The sequence below is a fragment of the Phyllobates terribilis genome, unplaced genomic scaffold (assembly GCF_046119375.1).
Source record: "Phyllobates terribilis strain yellow unplaced genomic scaffold, ASM4611937v1 Scaffold_1__5_contigs__length_1240528914, whole genome shotgun sequence".
NCBI lineage: Eukaryota > Metazoa > Chordata > Amphibia > Anura > Dendrobatidae > Phyllobates > Phyllobates terribilis.
The window spans coordinates 733,915,362-733,936,366 of NW_027362761.1; the positions used below are offsets into that span (position 1 = coordinate 733,915,362).

Below are 21,005 nucleotides of genomic sequence, written 5' to 3' on the forward strand. Positions count from 1 at the left end.
AGGTTTATTTTTAACCATTCTAAAAAAGGTCACACTATATAAATCTATGCTGTTTGCATGGATTTATATAGTGTGACCGAGTTGTCAAGCACTTTCCAAGTGATGCTAAAATCGCTTTGAAAGCGCTTGTCAATCCGCATGTATTTCGCAGGAAAAAAACGCATGCACAATCCACATGCATTTTCTGCCAGGGAGATGCAGAAATTTTCTGCTTCATTTCTGCATCGTGGGCACATAGTAAGAGCAGAAAACTGTTAGGCTAAGGCAACTACATCCCAAAAAAACGCACATCAGACTGCACATTCACTCTGCCAATCACCATTGCAGTCTATGGCCCCCGTCAACTAACACGTACAGACACCCATTTTGCGGGGAGATTTCAGATGTATGCCCCGACGGGGACACAGAATGCAATGTGAAAACACCCTTAAAAAGGGGTATTCCCATCTCCAAGATCTTATTCCAATATGTAGTAGATATATTAATAGTAATATTAGCAAATACCTACAATTAGAAATGTAGGATAGTTTTTCTGATTCGCCATGTCTCTTTCCTCATGTGCAGGACCTTATGTATCCATGGTTACGGCCACTAGCAACTAGCTGTGACTATCAGTAGACGTAGCCATAGATACCTAAAGGTCCTGCGATGCCTGCGCATGAGGTAAGAGATTGCGAATCAGAAAAACTATACTACATTAGGTATTTGCTAATATTACAATTATTACACCTACTACATATTGGGGATAGGATCTTGGAGATGGGAATACCCCTTTAAAGAAAAGTATCAATTGGTGTAAAGGGTAAAACGCAAGGCTAACCCCTGATTTTTACACACAATCAATGAGATGACATGCCCTTTTAGAAAGCTAAAAAAAAAAAAAAAAAAAAAAAAATTGTTTTGCTCTCCATAAGCCTAAGTATGCACTGGAAGGAATATTAGAACCAAGTAATGGTACTTCTATATTAGAAAGGACAAAGTAAGACAGAACAAAGGATGTTGTAAGGTGCTAGACAATGATAGTGATGGATTATACTCCTGAGCCCCCCCCCCCCACCCCAAAAAAAAATAATTAAATACAGACAAACATTCATTTACAAAGGAGAAGACAAAGCATTATATTGCAGTTATGGCCATAAAACAGTATCTGTAGTTTAGAAAAGCTAATCGGCAACAAGGAGAATACAGTACTGTTTTAAAAGTGGCATTTCTTGTTTTAATCTTCATTTTGCAGTACTGTGAAGTCATTTACATATAGACAGAGGAAATATATGGACAAGTGCAGCTCTGAACACAACCTTCACCAGAAGGAAGAACATTGTCTCAGCCTTGACAGATGCCTCCACATGCAGTGGTGCAGGAGTTCAAGCATCCTCCCAACATGTTCTCCGGGACCAGTGTGCTCATTTCAAGATTACTGCAATCCCATTCATGGCAAAAGGCTTTCCAAAAACCTGTCTCGAGCGAGTTCACCCACAACAGTCTACTAGTCCTCATGAGCCACCTCATCATCTGTTAGAAGCTGCCCATTAGTGGATGGGGTTTCAGAGGGGGCCTGGGATAGGTCCTCAAAGTCCTGACTCATGGTCGGGGATATGATAGAGGGACTAGTATCACAGGACTCCGTGCTCTGCTCTGAAGTAGCAATAGTGGTGGCCGCACTCTTTGGGGTTGGGTCAAAATCATCATCATCTTCTAAAACAGGAGATTCATATACATCTGTAATCAAAATGATACAAAAATCGTTTATTCGACTTATCAAAAACACTGAGAAAACAAAGTGAACAAGAACAGTACAAAATCATTTTTTACTTGGAGATGTGAGCATGTTATAGTTTAACCCTTTAGTGACAGGGCCTATTTATTTTTTTTATTTTTATTTTTTTTAAATCTGACCAGTATCACTTTATGTAGTAATAACTCTGGACCACTTCAACATCTCAGTGATCCTGAGATAGTTTTTTTCCGTGACACTTTATAATACTGGTAAATTTAGGTTGATATATTTTGTGTTTATTTATAAAAATTCAGAAATATGACAAGTTTTAAAAAAAAAAAAAAAAAATTTGCAATTTTCAAACTGAATGATTATGCATACCACACAAAAACATTAAAAAAATATCTAACATCTCCCTCACATCAGCACCATCTGTAAAGTGGTTTTTTTTTTTTTTTAGAATGTTTAAAAATGTAGCAGTAATTTTTCAAAATTTTAACCCTTTTATGACATGTGCCGTAATAGTACACATTTGTTATATTATGTCCTGATTAAGTCAGAAAGACTTCGAAACATGTTGATTTTAAAGTTTAACAAACAGAAATAAAATCCTTTAATGGAAGCTCTGGATTCCTGAGATGTCCTTTCCACATGGTGGACCAGCAGCGCAAGAAAAACCGTATGAATTCCACTTGATTCTTTCCTTAGGTCTTTTGATCCGCAGGTGTGCAGCAGCTGGTTATAGCATACATAAGGCTGCAGGAGGCAACCTGTAAAGGTGAGCTCAAAACCTTTTCTACGGACATCGATTTCATCATTTAAAGCCCTAGTTTGCGCTCTTTTTCCTTCCAGCAATTTCACATAAGCCCCTGTTAGCACCGGAGCCCGCATCTAAGTCCACACCGTTCCGGGCACGTATCAGCTGTATAGAACAGCTGACGTGCCCGCAACCGCCACGGGTGGAATCCCAATCCACCCGCGGCTTTTAACTAGTTAAATGCCGAGGTCAATTTCTGACAGCGGTATTTAACTCACGCTTCCTGGAAGCATGTCATTGGTCCTATCCCTCAATGACCCCATCACATTATCATGGGTTAGCGTGATAAACCCCCGGGGTCTGCAGGAGACCCCTGCGGTTGTCATTGCCAGACTGCTATGAGCACCACCCAGAGGTCATAACTCCTAGCAAGTGAGCAATTCTGCTACACACAAGCGATCTGATCGCCTGTGTGGCAGAGGGGGATCAGATAACTGCAGCTTCTAGTCTCCTAAGAAGACTATGGCAGCATGCAAAAAAGTTTTTAAAAATATAAAGGTTTAAATCAATACCCTCCCCCCTTTCAAAAAACAAACAAAAAAAAAAACACACACATACACATTTGGTATCGCCGCGTTCAGAAACGCTCAATCAATATAAAAATGAATTAATCCAATCGGTAAACAGCGCAGCGAGAAAAAAAAATTCAAAACGCTAGAATTATGTTTTTTTGGTCGCCACAACATTGCAATAAAATGAAATAATGAGAGATCAAAACATTGGATCTACCCTAAAATGGTATCAATAAAAACTTCAGCTCGGCGAGTAAAAATAAGCCCTCACCGGCCCCAGATCCCGATAAAGGGAGACAATACGGGTCTTGGAAAACTGCGCCATTTTTTTTTCCCACCACTTAAAAAAGAACCTATACATGTTTAGTGTCTACAAACTCGTGACCTGGGGAATTATATTGTAAGTTTTAGCATTTAGTGAACATGGAGGGGGGGAAACACACACACACACACAGTTGAATTGCACCGCACTTGGAATTTTTTCCCCATTGTCCAGTACACAATATGGTAAAACCAATGGTGTTGTTCAAAAGTACAACTTGTCCCACAAAAATATAAGTCCTCACATGGCCATACTGACAAAAAAAAAAAAAAAAAAAGTTCTGGCTCTGGGAAAAAGGCAAGCAAAAAAAATGAAAGCACAAACATGGAAAATGGACTGGTCATTAAGGAAAATTTACAAAACTTTTTATAGGGACCTGTTCAGTTTTGAAGTGACTTTGGGGGTCCTATATATCGGAAACCAGCTAAAAGTGATACAATTTTAAAAACCGCACCCTTCAACGTATTCAAAACTGCTTTCAGGTAGTTAATTAACCCTTCAGGTGCTTTTCAGGAAATAAAGTGGCATGACAGGAATGAAAAAGAATTTTTACCACCTAAATTGATAACTGCTGAACAGGCCCTTTTAATTAGAGCAGGACATCAGCAAGTGTACGGCATAATGTGCATATAGCTTCATAACAGATTGATGATCCGGTGACAGATTCACATTGAAGGGACAGATTGGGGAAATCATCAACTCATCTGTTATCATGCATTCAAACGTACTGTTGAAAGACTCGGGATACTGTTTTGCCAACTTCCCTTTCAACATCCTGCAGAAAAATAAATAAGAAAATTTCAGAGCAAGGTGAAGATTACCGATCACTTACAATGTGTGCAGGTAAGTATTTTCTGTTATTTTACTGGACTTTTGAACTCAAATAATTCTTCCAGTTTAAGACATGGAAAGAGCAGGTTGCAGCCAGAGTGGGGACATGCTAGTACATATGGGTACACATCATCCAATCACAGTAGACACAGAGTGGCTAGCCTAACTGTAGACGAGAAGGTCCAACATGCCAGAACATTTTACATCTTTAATGTGGGCAAAGAAAGAGCCAACACCTTATTCTTCTAAATATCATGTCCAGATCCTTCTTCATCTCCACCAGCGTTCTTGTGTGATGCAAGAAGCGATCGCTCATCTGTTGGAGCCGTGCATTGGATAGACTGTTAAAATTTGACAGCATTTCATTGGTCTTTTCAAAACGATCAAGCCTGAAGATAGAAAAAACACAATTAGATTCCCACTTTGTACAGTGTATTTTCAAATGTCAACAATTCACTTATAGAGTCCCCAAATCCACCCTAGTAAATTAGATCATATATATTTATGGGGGGGGGGGGGGGGGGTCACATGCGGCAACTGTGCATATCCATGTAGTGACTTACTGCAGCATGAAACCAGTATTTAAATTACAGATACAAATGGAAACCTTCTCCTAGTATTACAGGACTCTGCCATTATTTGTTGTGGGATAGGGCCTGCTCAGGATTGTGCATTCCATTAGAAGCAAACCATAGGGTTAACGTGAACAGATCCCAATATGTGCTGGATATGTATTTTGTGAATCCAAGATGCTGCCATCACTCGTGCTCCTGAACTACCCAACTTTTACCTGGGTGACTGCACATAGTACTATCGTACCTTTTTTCTTTATGGAATAGTATGTGACATCACTTTAGGAGAATTGTCTATTCATACCTATTTTAGTTATTCATTGAATTTACATGGCTTTATTGGTTATCATGCCAGTCACACAATTTGTATCATAGTGCTACTTTTTGGCCTAGGAAAGATTCTGGCGTAATGGAGAAATTTTAAGAGTGCCTTCACATTGCGTTTAGGGACACGCTCTGTGGGCCTGTTGGGGAATTAGTCTGAACCCCCTGCAAACGGGATATTTTCGTATGTGCCAACAGGGCCATAGACTGTAGTGGTGTCGGCAGAGCGAACGTGTGCTCTAACGTGCATCATTTTCGGGACTGTAGACTTATCGGACAACCAGACAGTCTACTATGTCAGAGTATCCTCATCCTGTAAACGATGCACGTTCGAGCACACATTCGCTCTGCCGGCATCACTACAGTCTATAGCCCAGTCGGTGCCTACGTCCAAATTTAGTTTTGGGAGGGGGGCTTCAGACACATACCCCAACGGGGCCACCGAGCGTGTCCCTAAATGCAATGTGAAAGCACTTGTTTTTTACATGATAAATAATTTACGTAGTCTAACTTTAGTAAGTGCCTTTCCTCTTTTCAATTAGATTTGGAGAATATCCCTGCACAGTAGGATTTTATAGTACTGGTGTCTTCATATGCGACATCTGCAAATGTAATGGGAAGTTCACCATACAATTCAACATCTCTAAACACCACCATTAAATCTCATTAAAGGGGTTTTCCAACACAAAAAATCTGGAATTAGTCTAACCGGTAAAGATGTTTCCAGGAGTCCACATGACAGCACCATAGGAGTAATCACATATCCTGTGTAGGGACAGGAAGCACAAGAGGTTAAAAGCCCTCCCACCCCCAACCTCCTCAGTGATTTTCCAAGAACCACATTGGCTGGTTACAACAAAATTTTATTTTAGACTGCTTAGACATATGTTAGAGTCACATACAGTAGCAATATAGGGAGGGAAATAAGGGTGCTGTCATGTGGACTCCTGGAAACATTACCGCTAAGACTAATTCCGGTTTTCCAGTACGTCCCCATGACAGCACCATAGGAGTATACCCAAGAACTCATAGCTTAGGGTGGGATAACTGCCTGAAGTACCTTCCTACCAAACGCAGATCTCTGCTGTGAGAGAACATCTAGCTTGTAGTGTTTGCAGAAAGTAGTATGTCCTGACCATGTGGCTGCGGTACATATCTGTTCAACGGTAGCCCCTGCTCTAGTAGCCCATGGGAGGTTGAAATTGCTCTGGTGGAATGGGCTTTGATAGGGGGAGGCTGCCCTTCTGAAAGATATGCTAGATTAAGGATGGTTTTGAAGCCTTCCTGCCTCTATTTTTTACCCCCAAACTGTATAAAAAGATTAGAGTCTAATCTCCAGTTCTGAGTGGCTTCCAAATAGGCCAACACTGCTCTGCAGACATCGAGATGGTGGAGCTCTTCCTCCCTCTGATTCCTAGGGTTTTCGCAGAATGATGGAAGAACCACTTCTTGATATAAGGTCATCGATGACACCACGTTCGGGGTGAAACTTGGATCCAGCTTCAGAATGATGCAATCATCCCGAACCTGCATACAAGGCTCGACAATAGATAGAGCCTGGATTTCACCCAACCGTTTAGCCGTGGTGATTAAAAACACAGTCTTCTTGGTGGCAGAGTCAAGTTCTTTATTCCCAATTCATTAACTGGGCCGAAGGCAGGTTTGCAAAGGACTCTCAGGACAAGATTCAGATCCCACGGAGGGGAAGAAATTCTCTGGGTAGGCCTAAGTCTCTAGATTGCCTTGACAAACCTGATTATCCAGGGATGCAAGGACAATGATGTGTCGAAGATAGCACCTAGTTTTGCAATCTGCACCTTCAAGGTACTTGGTCTAAGACCTGCGTCAAATCCCACCTGCAAGTAATCAAGGATCGCAGGGATGTCTGGCTGAGCGGGGTCTACCGTCCTGTGGAACTGACAAGGTCCTCCAGACTTTTTATACATGGCCTGGGTTACAGGTTTTCTACTAGCCTGCATAGTCTGGATCACTCTGGCAGATAAGCCCTTGTTCTTCAGGATCTCCCCTTCAGAAGCCAGGCTGAGAGCCGGAGTTGTTGAAGATTCCGATGCAACAGTGGACCTTGCGTTAGAAGATCCTCCTGAAATGGTAAAACGATTGGGTCTTCCAACACTAGATGACCTAGAAGGGAGAACCAACTCCTCTTTGGCCAGAACGGGACAATTGCTATGACCGTCGCCCGATCTTCCTGAATTTTCCGCAGCACTCTCGGAATTAGAGGGGCAGGTGAGAAGGCAAATGTTAGGCCTTCTCCCCAATATTGTGAGAGCATCCACTGCCAGAGGATGATCTCCTGGGTCGAGAGAGATGAAAGATGTCATCTTTGCATTCGTTCAGTTCCCATTCTGAAGCCTTCATCTGACGCCTGCTGAGGTAATCTGCCTCCTGATTGTCGAATCCCTGAAGGTGAACTGCTGAAATGGAGCTCACTATTTTCTCTATCCCTAAGAATATCCTTTTGGCCAGGGACTGGAGAAGTGGGTGTATTGGTCCGCCCTGATGTCTGATGAAAGAGACTGCCGTGATGTTGTCCGACAGGATTTTTACATGTCTGTCTCTTAAGACCTAAAAAAAAAAAAAAAAAAAAAAGAGGCTACGTGGCACTCCTATTATTTTAGGTGCTCAGATAGGATTCAACTCCAATGTAAATTACAGCAGAAACCTGGCACTCCAAAATTATGATGAGAAAAGAATTTAAGAATTTTTATTATATGATTCTATTATACAATAGAGGTAATACATGATACAAAAAACAATGGCTGCTCTCAACAGGCGTGATTCACAGACATGAAACCAAATAATAGACATACATTTCTAGATTTTGCCAATATGTCATACATTATGAATCATTGTGAGTTATTATAGATCATTATTACCAGGGTTCTGCCCAGTGGATGTGTAGAAACAACCAACGACTGTAAAACAGAAAGACCTACCATGGATCACTAAGAAAATGCACACAGTCACATCACAATAAATATATTATAATTTCAAATTGCAGCTCACCAGGATCAGGAGAGAAGTTAGGATAATTGCATGACGCTGTATGAGGAAAAAAAGCACTACCGTGCTGGAGAAGATGCGGTGCCTGCCACAGGAATCAAGCGTGTTTATATACTTCCTGAGTGCAGCGCTGAACGAGCACCCGGAAGTCACGTGATAGCTTACTAGGCGCGTCACCGGAAGTGACGCGTCGGGAAGAATATGTCGCCGCTAGGCACCATATTGGTGGGATAAGAGTGATTCTATAGTATAATGTCTACCCGGAAATACCATGGCAGTATTATATGCAAACGACTGGCTAGTCAGATTAGACAGAACAATGGGAGATACCTTTGATATATTAGTATAAGGAACAATGATCAGATGTGATTAAACTAACTGCAGAAGCATTATTAGATAATAGAATAAGGGATGGAGATATGGATATAAGAAAGATTAGGACCAAAAGCCAGTCGTTTGCATACAATACTGCCATGGCATTTCCGGGTAGACATACTATAGAACACATGACATCACTCTTATCCCACCAATATGGCGCCTAGCGGCGACATATTCTTCTCGACGCGTCACTTCCGGTGACACGCACTTCACGTGACTTCCGGGCGCTCTTTCAGCGAGGCAATCAGGAAGTATATAAACACGCTTGATTCCTGTGGCAGACACCGCATCTTCTCCAGCACGGTAGTGCTTTTTTTCCTCATACAGCATCATTCAATTATCCTAACTTCTCTCCTGATCCTGGTGAGCTGCAATTTGAAATTATAATATATTTATTGTGATGTGACTGTGTGCACTTTCTTAGTGATCCATGGTAGGTCTTTCTGTTTTACAGTCGTTTGTTGTTTCTACACATCCACTGGGCAGAACCCTGGTAATAATGATCTAGAATAACTCACAATGATTCATAATGTATGATATATTGACATAATGGCAAAATCTAGGAATATATGTCTATTATTTGGTTTCATGTCTGTGAATCACACCTGTTGAGAGCAGCCATTGTTTTTTGCATCATATATTAATTCTATTGTATACTAAAATCATATAATAAAAATTATTGAAAATTCTTTTCTCATCAAATTTTGGAGTGCCAGGTTTCTGCTATTAGGTCTCTTAAGACCGCCCCGGCTTCTCTGTAGGGCTTCCCAGATCGCCTGTAGTTCCTGAAAATTTTATGATGATCAGGTCTGAATCTCTGTGGACCATGTGCCTTGGAGATAAGAATCTCCCACTCGAGCTCCCCATCCTGAGAGACTTGCATCCGTGGTCACTAAAAGACAAGGTTCCAGGATCCACTGCACTCCCGTCTGTAGATTCTTCTGGTCGAGCCACCAGTGTAGAGTCCTGGGTGTCTCTGGACAAAGACATCTTCCTGTCTAGGTAATTCTGATGTCCGTCTGTCACTTCCAGGATGCATTTCTGTAGAGGCCTGGAATGGAACTGGCTCCATCTGACGCAGGTGATGCATGACGTCATGATTCCCAAAATACTCATTGCCTTTCGGATCAAAGGTTTCTTCTCTCTTGCAAAAAGAACAAATCCTTTGTGGAATTGAGAGCATTTTGTCTTCCGGGAGATAAGACATTCGCATTCAGGAGTCGAGATGGACTCCCAGGAAGATGTGTGAAGTACTGGGGATAAGATTGAATTTTTCTTTGTTCACAATCAAACCCAGGCTGGTAAAAGGTCTGTAGGACAAGTTCCAGATGTCGCGTCACAGCTAGAGGAGATCCTGCCACCACCAGGAAGTCGTCCAAGTACGGAATGATGGTAATATCCCTGAGTCGGATATAGGCCACCACCTCTGCCATGATGTTTGTAAAGATTCTGGGAGCAGATGACAGGCCAAAGGGAAGACATCGGAACTGGTAGTGTAGAATCTGTCTGATGGTAGTAAGGTAGTGCAAACCTCAGATATTGCCGACTTGAGGAGTGTATTGGCAGGTGGTAGTATGCATCCCTGAGGTCCAGGGTGCACATTACCGCATCTGGGTGTATTAGAGGAATGGCTGATCTTACTGATTGCATGCAAATTTTTTGTAGCGGACCCATTGGTTTAGGGGTTTCAGGTTGATAATTGTACGTCAGGGGAGTTCCGGTTTCTTTATTAAAAACAGAGAGGAGTAATGGCCCCGATGTTGTTCGTGTTCTGGAACTGACACAATAACCCTCTGATATAGCAGCTTCTCCATGTCTGCCCGTAGACGGGAAAGAGGTAGGGGAACCCTTTATCAGGCGGAATTTGAGGGGGATCTTGAGAAAACTATCCTGTAACCCTGCGCTATAGTTGTTAGTATCAAGGGATTTTGAGTGACCCAATGCCAACTGTTTTTGAAACATTTTAATCGCCCCCCTACTCTGACAGTCATTGTCGTTTTGGACGGGAGCTAGTACTTCCTATCTTTGTTCCCCTTATTAAGACTCCAGCTTGCGGACCCCCCTTTTTTCTGAGTGTTATATTTATGGGAGAGGGAAGGGTTTGCGAAAGGGCTGCTCCTTTTTCTCCTCAGGGAAGCCCTTCTTTCTATCGGACGCTTTTTCTAGAATGTCATCTAGTACAGGTCCAAACATTCTGAGCCCTGAAAATGGAATAGAGCACAGCTTGTTCTTAGAAGCTGTATCTCCAGACCATGTTTTTAAATCAAACAGCTCTACGGGCTGAGCTGGAAAGCACATTATTTCTGGCCGCAAATCTGACCGATTCCGCCAAAGCGGCGGCCAAAAAATTTGTTACCATTTTTAATAGGGGCAATGATTGAAGGAGAGATTCCCTCGGGGTGCCATCCTGTAGGTGACTCTAGCTCTTATAGCCAGACTCTCATGGATCTGGAAATAGATGTAGCAGCGATATTAGATTTAATAATTGCCACCGAAGCTTCCCAGGCTTTTTTCAAAAGTCCATCCGCCTTCCTATACATAGGATCTTTAAGTCCTGACGAGTCCTCAAAGGGGATAGAGGTTTTCTTGACCACCTTAGCCACTGGGACGTCAATTTTTGGAACAGTGTCCCACACGTTGGTGTACTCTGGGTCAAAAGATAATCGGGCGCACAAGTCTGGTGGTATAGAGTCTCTTCTCCGCATCCTCCCATTCCTCCAGTATCATGTCCTTCACATGAGCATTAACAGGAAAAAACATGGATCTCTGGGTTCTAAGACCACAAAACATCTCATCCTGAATGTTACCGCTCTTCTCTGTTTCCTCTACTTGCATCGTGTTTCGCACAGCTCGTAGAAGAATATCCATACCATCTGAGTGGAACATATATTTTTTTCGTTCCCCGCCTTGAGGTAGACTAATAATCTCACTGTCAGAGTCACCAGATGGGTCGATTTCACCCTCAGAAGATGGTGCTATATCTTCGCTGGGTCTTTTGGGTCCTGAGACATCCTGGACTCCTGAACCTGGGGGCTGCAGAGATGTAATAGAAGCCTGAACTTCTTTAACTATACTGCGCATCTCATTTAATAAAGCTCCGTGCTCCTCCTTTAGCATGGAGGCTCTAAATTCAGCACATAGATGTTTTGTATGCGAGTCAGGAAGTCTGATGTTACAATCCAGGCACCTCTTGGATTTTACTGTGGCCTCCCCCCCCCCCCCCCCCATATCCTTTTTTTTCAGAAGGAGGTGGTAATTGCCCAGAGACATCCTATAAAAAAAATCTGGAGGGCCTGGTAAGCGTAAGCTCCATTAGCCATATAAAAAGGGGTAATGGTACACTTACCCTCCCTGGATCGCCCCACAGTCATGTATCAGGGTGAGACATCTGCCATTTTGCTGTCAGGGGTGCCCAAGCTGTAAGCCTGCCTCTGATGGTCCCCAGCCCCCCCTTTTTATACCTTACCTGGTCGTCCAGTCATTTTCTCCTGCTCCCTGGCGTCTGGTCTAACCGTGGTTTGAAGCGACCGCCACCGGAAGTCGTCATCTCCTGACTTCCGGTTCCGACACCGGGCGGACCGGGAGCTGGGAGAAGCCAGACGCAGAGAGCCCCGGCGATGGGGAAGCGGCACCCGGAGGCTCCAGCACACCGGAGGGCTGAGGGACTCCCAACAGGGAGTGTTGGCCCAGGACCCGCTTGACGGGGGGGGAAGGAGAGAGCAGCGCCCCCCCCCCCCCGATCCCCCAGGTCCCTTGAGGTAAACTTCTTCTCCAGTGCTCCTGCACCAGCGCTCCTCCTGTACTCCCTGTCCTGTGTAGAGACAGGAAAAACACTGAGGAGGTTGGGGGTGGGAGGGCTTTTAACCTCTTGTGCTTCCTGTCCCTACACAGGATATGGGATTACTCCTCCTATAGTGCTGTCATGGGGACGTACTGGAAAACTATATTTTAATCAATAGATCTTGGAATAATAATTTCCACAATTTGATGCATTTAAGAAAAATAATGTTCCTGTGCTGAGATAATCTTATAAATGTGCCCCTGCTGTGTACTGTGTAATGACTGACTGACCGTGCAGGGACATGGTCTGATCATATCACATCTCCTGGGCAGGTGAGGAAGCAAAAAAGTATACAGACAGAACAGCAGGGGATCACAGCTGGTTCTGTGGGGTAAAACATTTCCAGCCTGTTTTTTATGCAATGTTTTACCTCAAAGAAAGCAGCAGCATCAGTGATCCCCTGCTGTAATGTCTGTATACTCTTTTGCGTCCTCCCCTGCCCAGGAGATGTGGTATGATCAGACCATGTTCCATACACGGTCAGACACAGCTATTACACAATACACAGCAGGGGCACATTTATAAGATTATCTCAGCACAGGAATATTTTTTTTTATAACCCATCCAATTGTGGAAGTTATTTTTATTCCAAGATCTATTGATTAAAATGTATTTTGTTCGTGGAGAAACCCCTTTACATTAATTGCAGTTAGATTAGCACAAAGACAGGTACAAAGAAGCATGATAGGAGCAGGAGACCTCCGCATCCCCTATAGCTATGCGCTCTATGTAGAAAGGCTTATTATGCAACACAGCCGCTGAGTGCAAGCCTTCTGAAGGGCCGTGACTTATCTTATGATGGTGACATTCTTACTTCTCTAAATTTATAGCTAAAGCACAATTCTCACTGAAATTGGAAACACAAATGACAAACCCCAATTCCATAAGGACTCTGCTTGGAAGCGCCCAAACATTCTCTATGCTATTCATGGCAGCATTGTTACAATCATTTTCTTATTGCCGTATGACAAACTCAGAAGAAACGTACATGTGCCTCTGAGCCAGTATGATGGCGTTAACATCCTCCGAGTTCACCATATTCAGAATCCTGCTACAAAACACTCCTGAAGAACTTGGTTCCATCACGTGGTCCGCAGCCTGGAAGACGCAAACAATTAGAGGCTAAGCAATGGAAACAAACGTAATCATATATCCAAGCTCTGCTCACACCATGCTTTACAGCTACCCAGAAACATACGTTGATTGTGGTGCACGGAAAGGAGAAGGCATAGGGGTGTAGGAGGGGAAATCACCTTCTGCCGAACAGCATCCAAGGCACCCACAATTGTTAGAGACTCTGGACATTCAGCATCTTGTAGTGAACTCATTAAGGCTACCATGTGGTAAGTCAGCCATGGTCCAGGGGTCACTGGACACAAACTGGAAGAATAGCTTCCAATTAAGTGTAGAGGGCCAAGACCTGAACGATAGCCTCCAGAAAGGTCCATCATGTGTCTGTAAGGCCACGGCCCCACTATCAGTATTTGATTAGAATTTTTCTCAGGAGTGGGAGCCAAAACCAGGAGTGGGTGACAGAAACAAGTCACCAATTCTGCATTTATTATACCTTTCCTCAGATTATTCCTCACCTGGTTTTGGCTTCCACTCATGAGAAAAAATACTAACCAAATACCGATAGTGGGGCCGTGGCCTTAGGGTAGGAAGCAAGGCAATGCTGTAGTCCTTCTTACTGTGCTTTATTAAGTAACTTGTTTTATCACATCTAAAGTAGGTTCTATTACTTGTTCTTTAAAGGTAGTTTTTTCCCCCCCCGATAAATTAATAGTTCATGCGAAAAGAAACTTTGCAATATATCTTATTAGGGAAACCTTCTCCTGAACTCATTATTAATTGTCAAAATTCTCAAAGTCACAAGCAAAATCTGCCTTCAATGAATACAGACTTTCTCCATTAGATAGAGGACAGTTGGTGCTCATAAAGTTCTAAGGAGAACTGTAACTGTATCAGGAGAACATGCAGCACAATGTCTGTCTGCCTCTAGCTCCTCTTCCTCTCCATAGAATTTTATGAGCACCAACTGCCATCTCCTGTCTCAGTAATGTGAGAATCTGTCTTCACTGAACACAGATCTTACCCATGAATTGATAGAGAAAGATCAGTCCTGGCGGAGAAAGAAGCAGATTTCTCTGATAAGATATATTACAGTTTCTCATTGTCAAGTATACTATGGAATTATGAAAGAAAAATTAAAATTGTTACTCCTTAAGCTTCCAAGCACACAGAACTTAAAGGGTTTGTACCAAGTGAATGATTGGTGAGGTCGACTGCGGGGACCCCCATCGAACTTGAAAACATGGCTCTGCGGTGCACAATCAAGATTACATATACTACTCCATTGTCTGTTAGATAGCTGGACACAACAGAGCACTGTACTCCGCTATCTGCTGCAGTCCCGTAGGCAATGAATGGAGTAGTGGATCTGCCTTCTTGAAGGTGCACTGTAGAGCCATGGTCTTGGGATCGTTGGGAGTCCCAGCAGTCAGACACACGCCCGTTAGCAATTACCTGTGCCCACGATCAGGAATAGCAGTTTTGGTGGGAGCGCATCTTTGCTGCATCCAAAACGTTGCGTTCTACATTACAGGCACAGTGGATGGATTTATAGAATCCCATGCCCACTGTGCTTCTATTTAATGCTGTGTAACCTCACCTGCACAGCAGGTTTATGAGCCGCAGTGTGTCAATTATCTGCAGCAGAGACGCTAGTCTTCTGTGTGTATTTCACCAATAAACTGCTATTAGATGCGGTAAAACCGCATAGTTCCAAAACACATGCATTTAATGTAGAACGCAGCGAAAATACAAGGCATCCAAAACACTACTATTCCTGGGCACGTAGCCTAAAAGATTCATTATAAATCCAGGAGCGGCAGCGCTAGAACACAGGGAATGGAGCAGATGGGTAACCAGGCTTACTGAAACATGCTGCAGGAGGAACAGGCACTATCATAGGTGGCACACATGTATGTATGTATGTGTATACATCTTCTCAGTGCTAGCCGACACAGAAGTCCAATGACACCCCACGCAAGAAGTGGGCATCTCATGAGCAGCCATTATTATCCCATACACCTATAGGAAGTAGATGTAAAGTGCAATCATAAGACCTTTCTGCACATCTGATGACAAAGGCTCACCAGGACGACAGGGCACATCTAACCCCAGTGGTGCCCCCTAGATGTGAAGCTGCAGGCATAAGACCTCTGTACCCATCTGATGATCACAGGATGACAGGGCACACATACCCTCTCTAATGCCCCCTACATATGAAGCTGCAGGCATAATACCTCTATGCCCATCTGTTCACAAAGGATCACCAAGGGGACAGGGCACATGTAACCCACCAGAGGTGCCCCCTACAGGTAGTACATGTAAAACTGCAGGCATAAGACCTCTGCCCATCTGATGGTCACAGTATGACGAGGCACATGTTGCCCCCTACTGGTAGCACATGTGAAGCTGCCATCACAAGACCTCTGTGCCCATCTGTGCACGGCTCCAGGAGGGCCAGCCACTGCCCCCTCTCTAGTAGCCCCTGACCATGAGAGGCTCTGCCTGGCGCAGAACTTGTGCCTCACATGGTATAGTGTGTAGTTGTGGCTACAGTCCCGACACATAACCGCACTGCACAGCCGCATCATGCACACCAGTCACCGAATGCGGCTGCTTCCCCCGGGACTCGGGCAGGTCCTTGCTCATGTCTCAGCACCGCTCCCGGACATGCAGCCACCGCCGGCAATCCTCCCACTTCCTCGTTCCACTTGTAATGCGCCGTCTCATTGGTCACTTCCTGCTGCACGCAGATTGGCTCCTGCCTCTGCTGGCCCCGCCCTCTGCCCCTTTAACCCTTTGCGGGCGTGCTGCCATAGAGGTGACGTACTGCACACGTGCACCCGGCGCTGTAAGTGTAAACACATGACGGCGCCGCCTACCGGGGGTTTCTTAGCAGCAGGTTCCTAGTCGCAACATTTTCTTTTTTTTGTTTCTACAGAAATAATAACAATAAGAAGTGATCACAGTAATAAAATATGGATATGATGATGTGACTACACCTAAGGCAACTGCAGAACTATGGGCATCAAAGTGGGCACCAAAGGCCAGTGATCTCACACCACCATCACACAGCTAGTGATGCCCCGCATCAGACTCGGTCACTCCAGCCTGCCCCAAACGGTTCTGCCCATCAGCTGGCATCAAAGCGGGAAACAAGTTAATTTTCACAGCTTTGAAAAAGAAGCTTTTTTTAAAGGGTTAAATAACTTTGCACCACTGATCTCACGCCACCGTTAGGCCTCATTCAGACATCCACGTTGCACATACGTGTAGAATCCGTTGTTTTTTCTCAGAACACATACCCATTATAATCTATGGTCCTATTCACATGTCCTTTTTTTTCTGGTATCACAGATGAAAAGGACTAATACAAGTCTGTGGCTCCCTGATAAACACTGATGACACACTGATCCAAAACACTGATGACACACTGATCCAAAACACTGATGACACACAGACCACACACTGGTGACACACTGATCCAAAACACTGATGACACACAGACCACACACTGGTGACATACTGATGACACACAGACCACATACTGATGACACACAGACCACACACTGGTGACACACTGATCCAAAACACTGATGACACACAGACCACACACTGGTGACATACTGATGACACACAGACCACATACTGATGACACACTGATCCAAAACACTGATGACACACAGACCACACACTGGTGACATACTGATGACACACAGACCACACACTGATCCAAAACACTGATGACACACAGACCACACACTGATGACACACTGATCCAAAACACTGATGACACACAGACCACACACTGATGACACACTGATCCAAAACACTGATGACACACAGACCACACACTGGTGACATACTGATGACACACAGACCACACACTGATGACACACTGATCCAAAACACTGATGACACACAGACCACACACTGGTGACATACTGATGACACACAGACCACACACTGATCCAAAACACTGATGACACACTGATCCAAAACACTGATGACACACAGACCACACACTGGTGACATACTGATGACACACAGACCACACACTGATGACACACTGATTCAAAACACTGATGACACACAGACCACACACTGATGACACACTGATCCAAAACACTGATGACACACAGACCACACACTGGTGACATACTGATGACACACAGACCACACACTGATCCAAAACACTGATGACACACAGACCACACGCTAATGACACACAGACCACACACTGATGACACACAGACCACACACTGATGACACACAGACTACACACTGATGACATACTGATGACACACAGACCACACACTGATGACACACAGACCACACACTGATGACACACAGACCACACACTGATGACATACTGATGACACACAGACCACACACTGATGACATACTGATGACACACAGACCATACACTGATGACACACAGACCACATACTGATGACACACTGATGACACACAGATCACACACAGACTACACACTAATGACATACTGATGACACACAGACCGCACACTGATGACATACTGATGACACACAGACCACACACTGATGACACACAGACCACATACTGATGACACAGATCACATACTGATGACACACAGACCACACACTGATGACATACTGATGACACACAGACCACACACTGATGACACACCGATCCAAAACACTGATGACACACAGACCACACACTGGTGACATACTGATGACACACAGACCACACACTGATGACACACAGACCACACACTGATGACACACAGACTACACACTGATGACATACTGATGACACACAGACCACACACTGATGACACACAGACCACACACTGATGACACACAGACTACACACTGATGACATACTGATGACACACAGACCACACACTGATGACATACTGATGACACACAGACCACATACTGATGACACACTGATGACACACAGATCACACACAGACTACACATACACACTAATGACATACTGATGACACACAGACCGCACACTGATGACATACTGATGACACACAGACCACACACTGATGACATACTGATGACACACAGACCACATACTGATGACACACTGATGACACACAGATCACACACAGACTACACACTAATGACATACTGATGACACACAGACTACACACTGATGACATACTGATGACACACAGACCACACACTGATGACATACTGATGACACACAGACCACATACTGATGACACACAGATCACACACAGACTACACACTAATGACATACTGATGACACACAGACCACACACTGATGACACACAGACCACATACTGATGACACAGATCACATACTGATGACACACAGACCACACACTGATGACATACTGATGACACACAGACCACACACTGATGACACACTGATCCAAAACACTGATGACACACAGACCACACACTGGTGACATACTGATGACACACAGACCACACACTGATGACACACTGATCCAAAACACTGATGACACACAGACCACACACTGATGATACACAGAACACATACTGATGACACACAGATCACACACTGATGACATACTGATGACACACAGACCACACAATGATGACACACAGACCACACACTGATGACATACTGATGACATACTGATGACACACAGACCACACACAGATCACACACTGATGACATACTGATGACACACAGACCACACAATGATGATACACAGACCACATACTGATGACACACAGATCACACACTGATGACATACTGATGACATACAGACCACACCATGATGACACACAGACCACACACTGATGACACACAGACCACTCACTGATGACACACAGGCCACACAGTGATGACACACAGGCCACTCACTGATGACACACAGACCACTCACTGATGACACACAGGCCACTCACTGATGACACACGGACCACTCACTGATGACACACGGACCACACAATGATGACACACGGACCACACAATGATGACACACGGACCACACACTGATGACACACAGACCACTCACTGATGACACACAGACCACTCACTGATGACACACAGACAACTCACCGATGACACACGGATCACACAATGATGACACACGGACCACACACTGATGACACACGGACCACACACTGATGACACACAGACCACACACTGATGACACACAGACCACTCACTGATGACACACGGACCACACAATGATGACACACGGACCACACAATGATGACACACAGACCACACACTGATGACACACAGGCCACTCACTGATGACACACAGACCACACAATGATGACACACGGACCACACACTGATGACACACAGACCACTCACTGATGACACACAGACCACACAATGATGACACACGGACCACACAATGATGACACACGGACCACACAATGATGACACACAGACCACACACTGATGACACACAGGCCACTCACTGATGACACACAGACCACACACTGATGACACACAGGCCACTCACTGATGACACACAGACCACACACTGGTGACATACTGATGACACACAGACCACACACTGATGACACACGGACCACACAATGATGACACACGGACCACACAATGATGACACACGGACCACACACTGATGACACACAGACCACTCACTGATGACACACGGACCACTCACTGATGACACACGGACCACACAATGATGACACACGGACCACACAATGATGACACACGGACCACACACTGATGACACACAGACCACTCACTGATGACACACAGACAACTCACCGATGACACACGGACCACACAATGATGACACACGGACCACACACTGATGACACACAGACCACTCACTGATGACACACAGACAACTCACTGATGACACACGGATCACACAATGATGACACACGGACCACACACTGATGACACACGGACCACACACTGATGACACACAGACCACTCACTGATGACACACAGACCACTCACTGATGACACACGGACCACACAATGATGACACACGGACCACACAATGATGACACACGGACCACACAATGATGACACACAGACCACACAATGATGACACACAGGCCACTCACTGATGACACACAGGCCACACAATGATGACACACGGACCACACACTGATGACACACAGACCACTCACTGATGACACACAGACCACACAATGATGACACACGGACCACACAATGATGACACACAGACCACACACTGATGACACACAGTCCACTCACTGATGACACACAGACCACACACTGATGACACACAGGCCACTCACTGATGACACACAGACCACTCACTGATGACATACAGACCACACAATGATGACACACAGACCACTCACTGATGACACACTGATCCAAAACACTGATGACACCAGTACCATTTTTTCATGTCCATGTTTAAAGACAGACATGTGAATGAGGCCTTAGACAGAAAGGGATGCCCCACATCAAGCACAGGTCACTCCACCATGGTCTTTTTGGGTCTTGAGCATCAAAGCTGTCATTAAATTGGGCAATTAGTCATTTATCACAGATATGAATAAGTAATTAGTGTTTTTAAAGGGCTAAATTATTTTGGACCACCGATGTCACAAAAGTTAGACAGCGACACCTTGCA

General features: G+C 44.4%; 1 protein-coding gene across 2 annotated transcripts; it reads right to left on the minus strand.

The window, feature by feature from the left end:
• Positions 1 to 1,093: 1,093 nt before the first annotated feature.
• KXD1 (KxDL motif containing 1) lies at positions 1,094 to 16,159 on the minus strand. Of its 2 annotated transcripts, none has more exons than XM_073686376.1 (5): positions 16,014 to 16,159; positions 13,327 to 13,436; positions 4,436 to 4,588; positions 4,097 to 4,143; positions 1,094 to 1,719 (listed from the first exon to the last, which is right to left on the minus strand). In XM_073686376.1, the coding sequence occupies exons 1-5, from the start codon at positions 16,056 to 16,058 to the stop codon at positions 1,487 to 1,489; spliced, it is 588 nt and encodes a 195-aa protein (XP_073542477.1). In that variant the 5' UTR covers positions 16,059 to 16,159; the 3' UTR covers positions 1,094 to 1,486. The 2 variants fall into 2 exon arrangements, with proteins under 2 accessions (XP_073542477.1, XP_073542478.1); XM_073686377.1 differs by having other exon boundaries at positions 16,007 to 16,140.
• Positions 16,160 to 21,005: the final 4,846 nt, after the last annotated feature.

What these genes read in the sequence shown, in the direction of transcription:
- KXD1 (XM_073686376.1), bottom strand. Translation starts at nt 16,058, where the DNA reads ATGAGCAAGGACCTGCCCGAGTCCCGGGGGAAGCAGCCGCATTCG. An exon ending in GGGGGAAGCAGCCGCATTCG is followed by an intron (nt 13,437 to 16,013) that starts GTGACTGGTGTG and finishes TGCGTCTTCCAG; the next exon opens with GCTGCGGACCACGTGATGGA. An exon ending in ATACTGGCTCAGAGGCACAT is followed by an intron (nt 4,589 to 13,326) that starts GTACGTTTCTTC and finishes TTCTATCTTCAG; the next exon opens with GCTTGATCGTTTTGAAAAGA.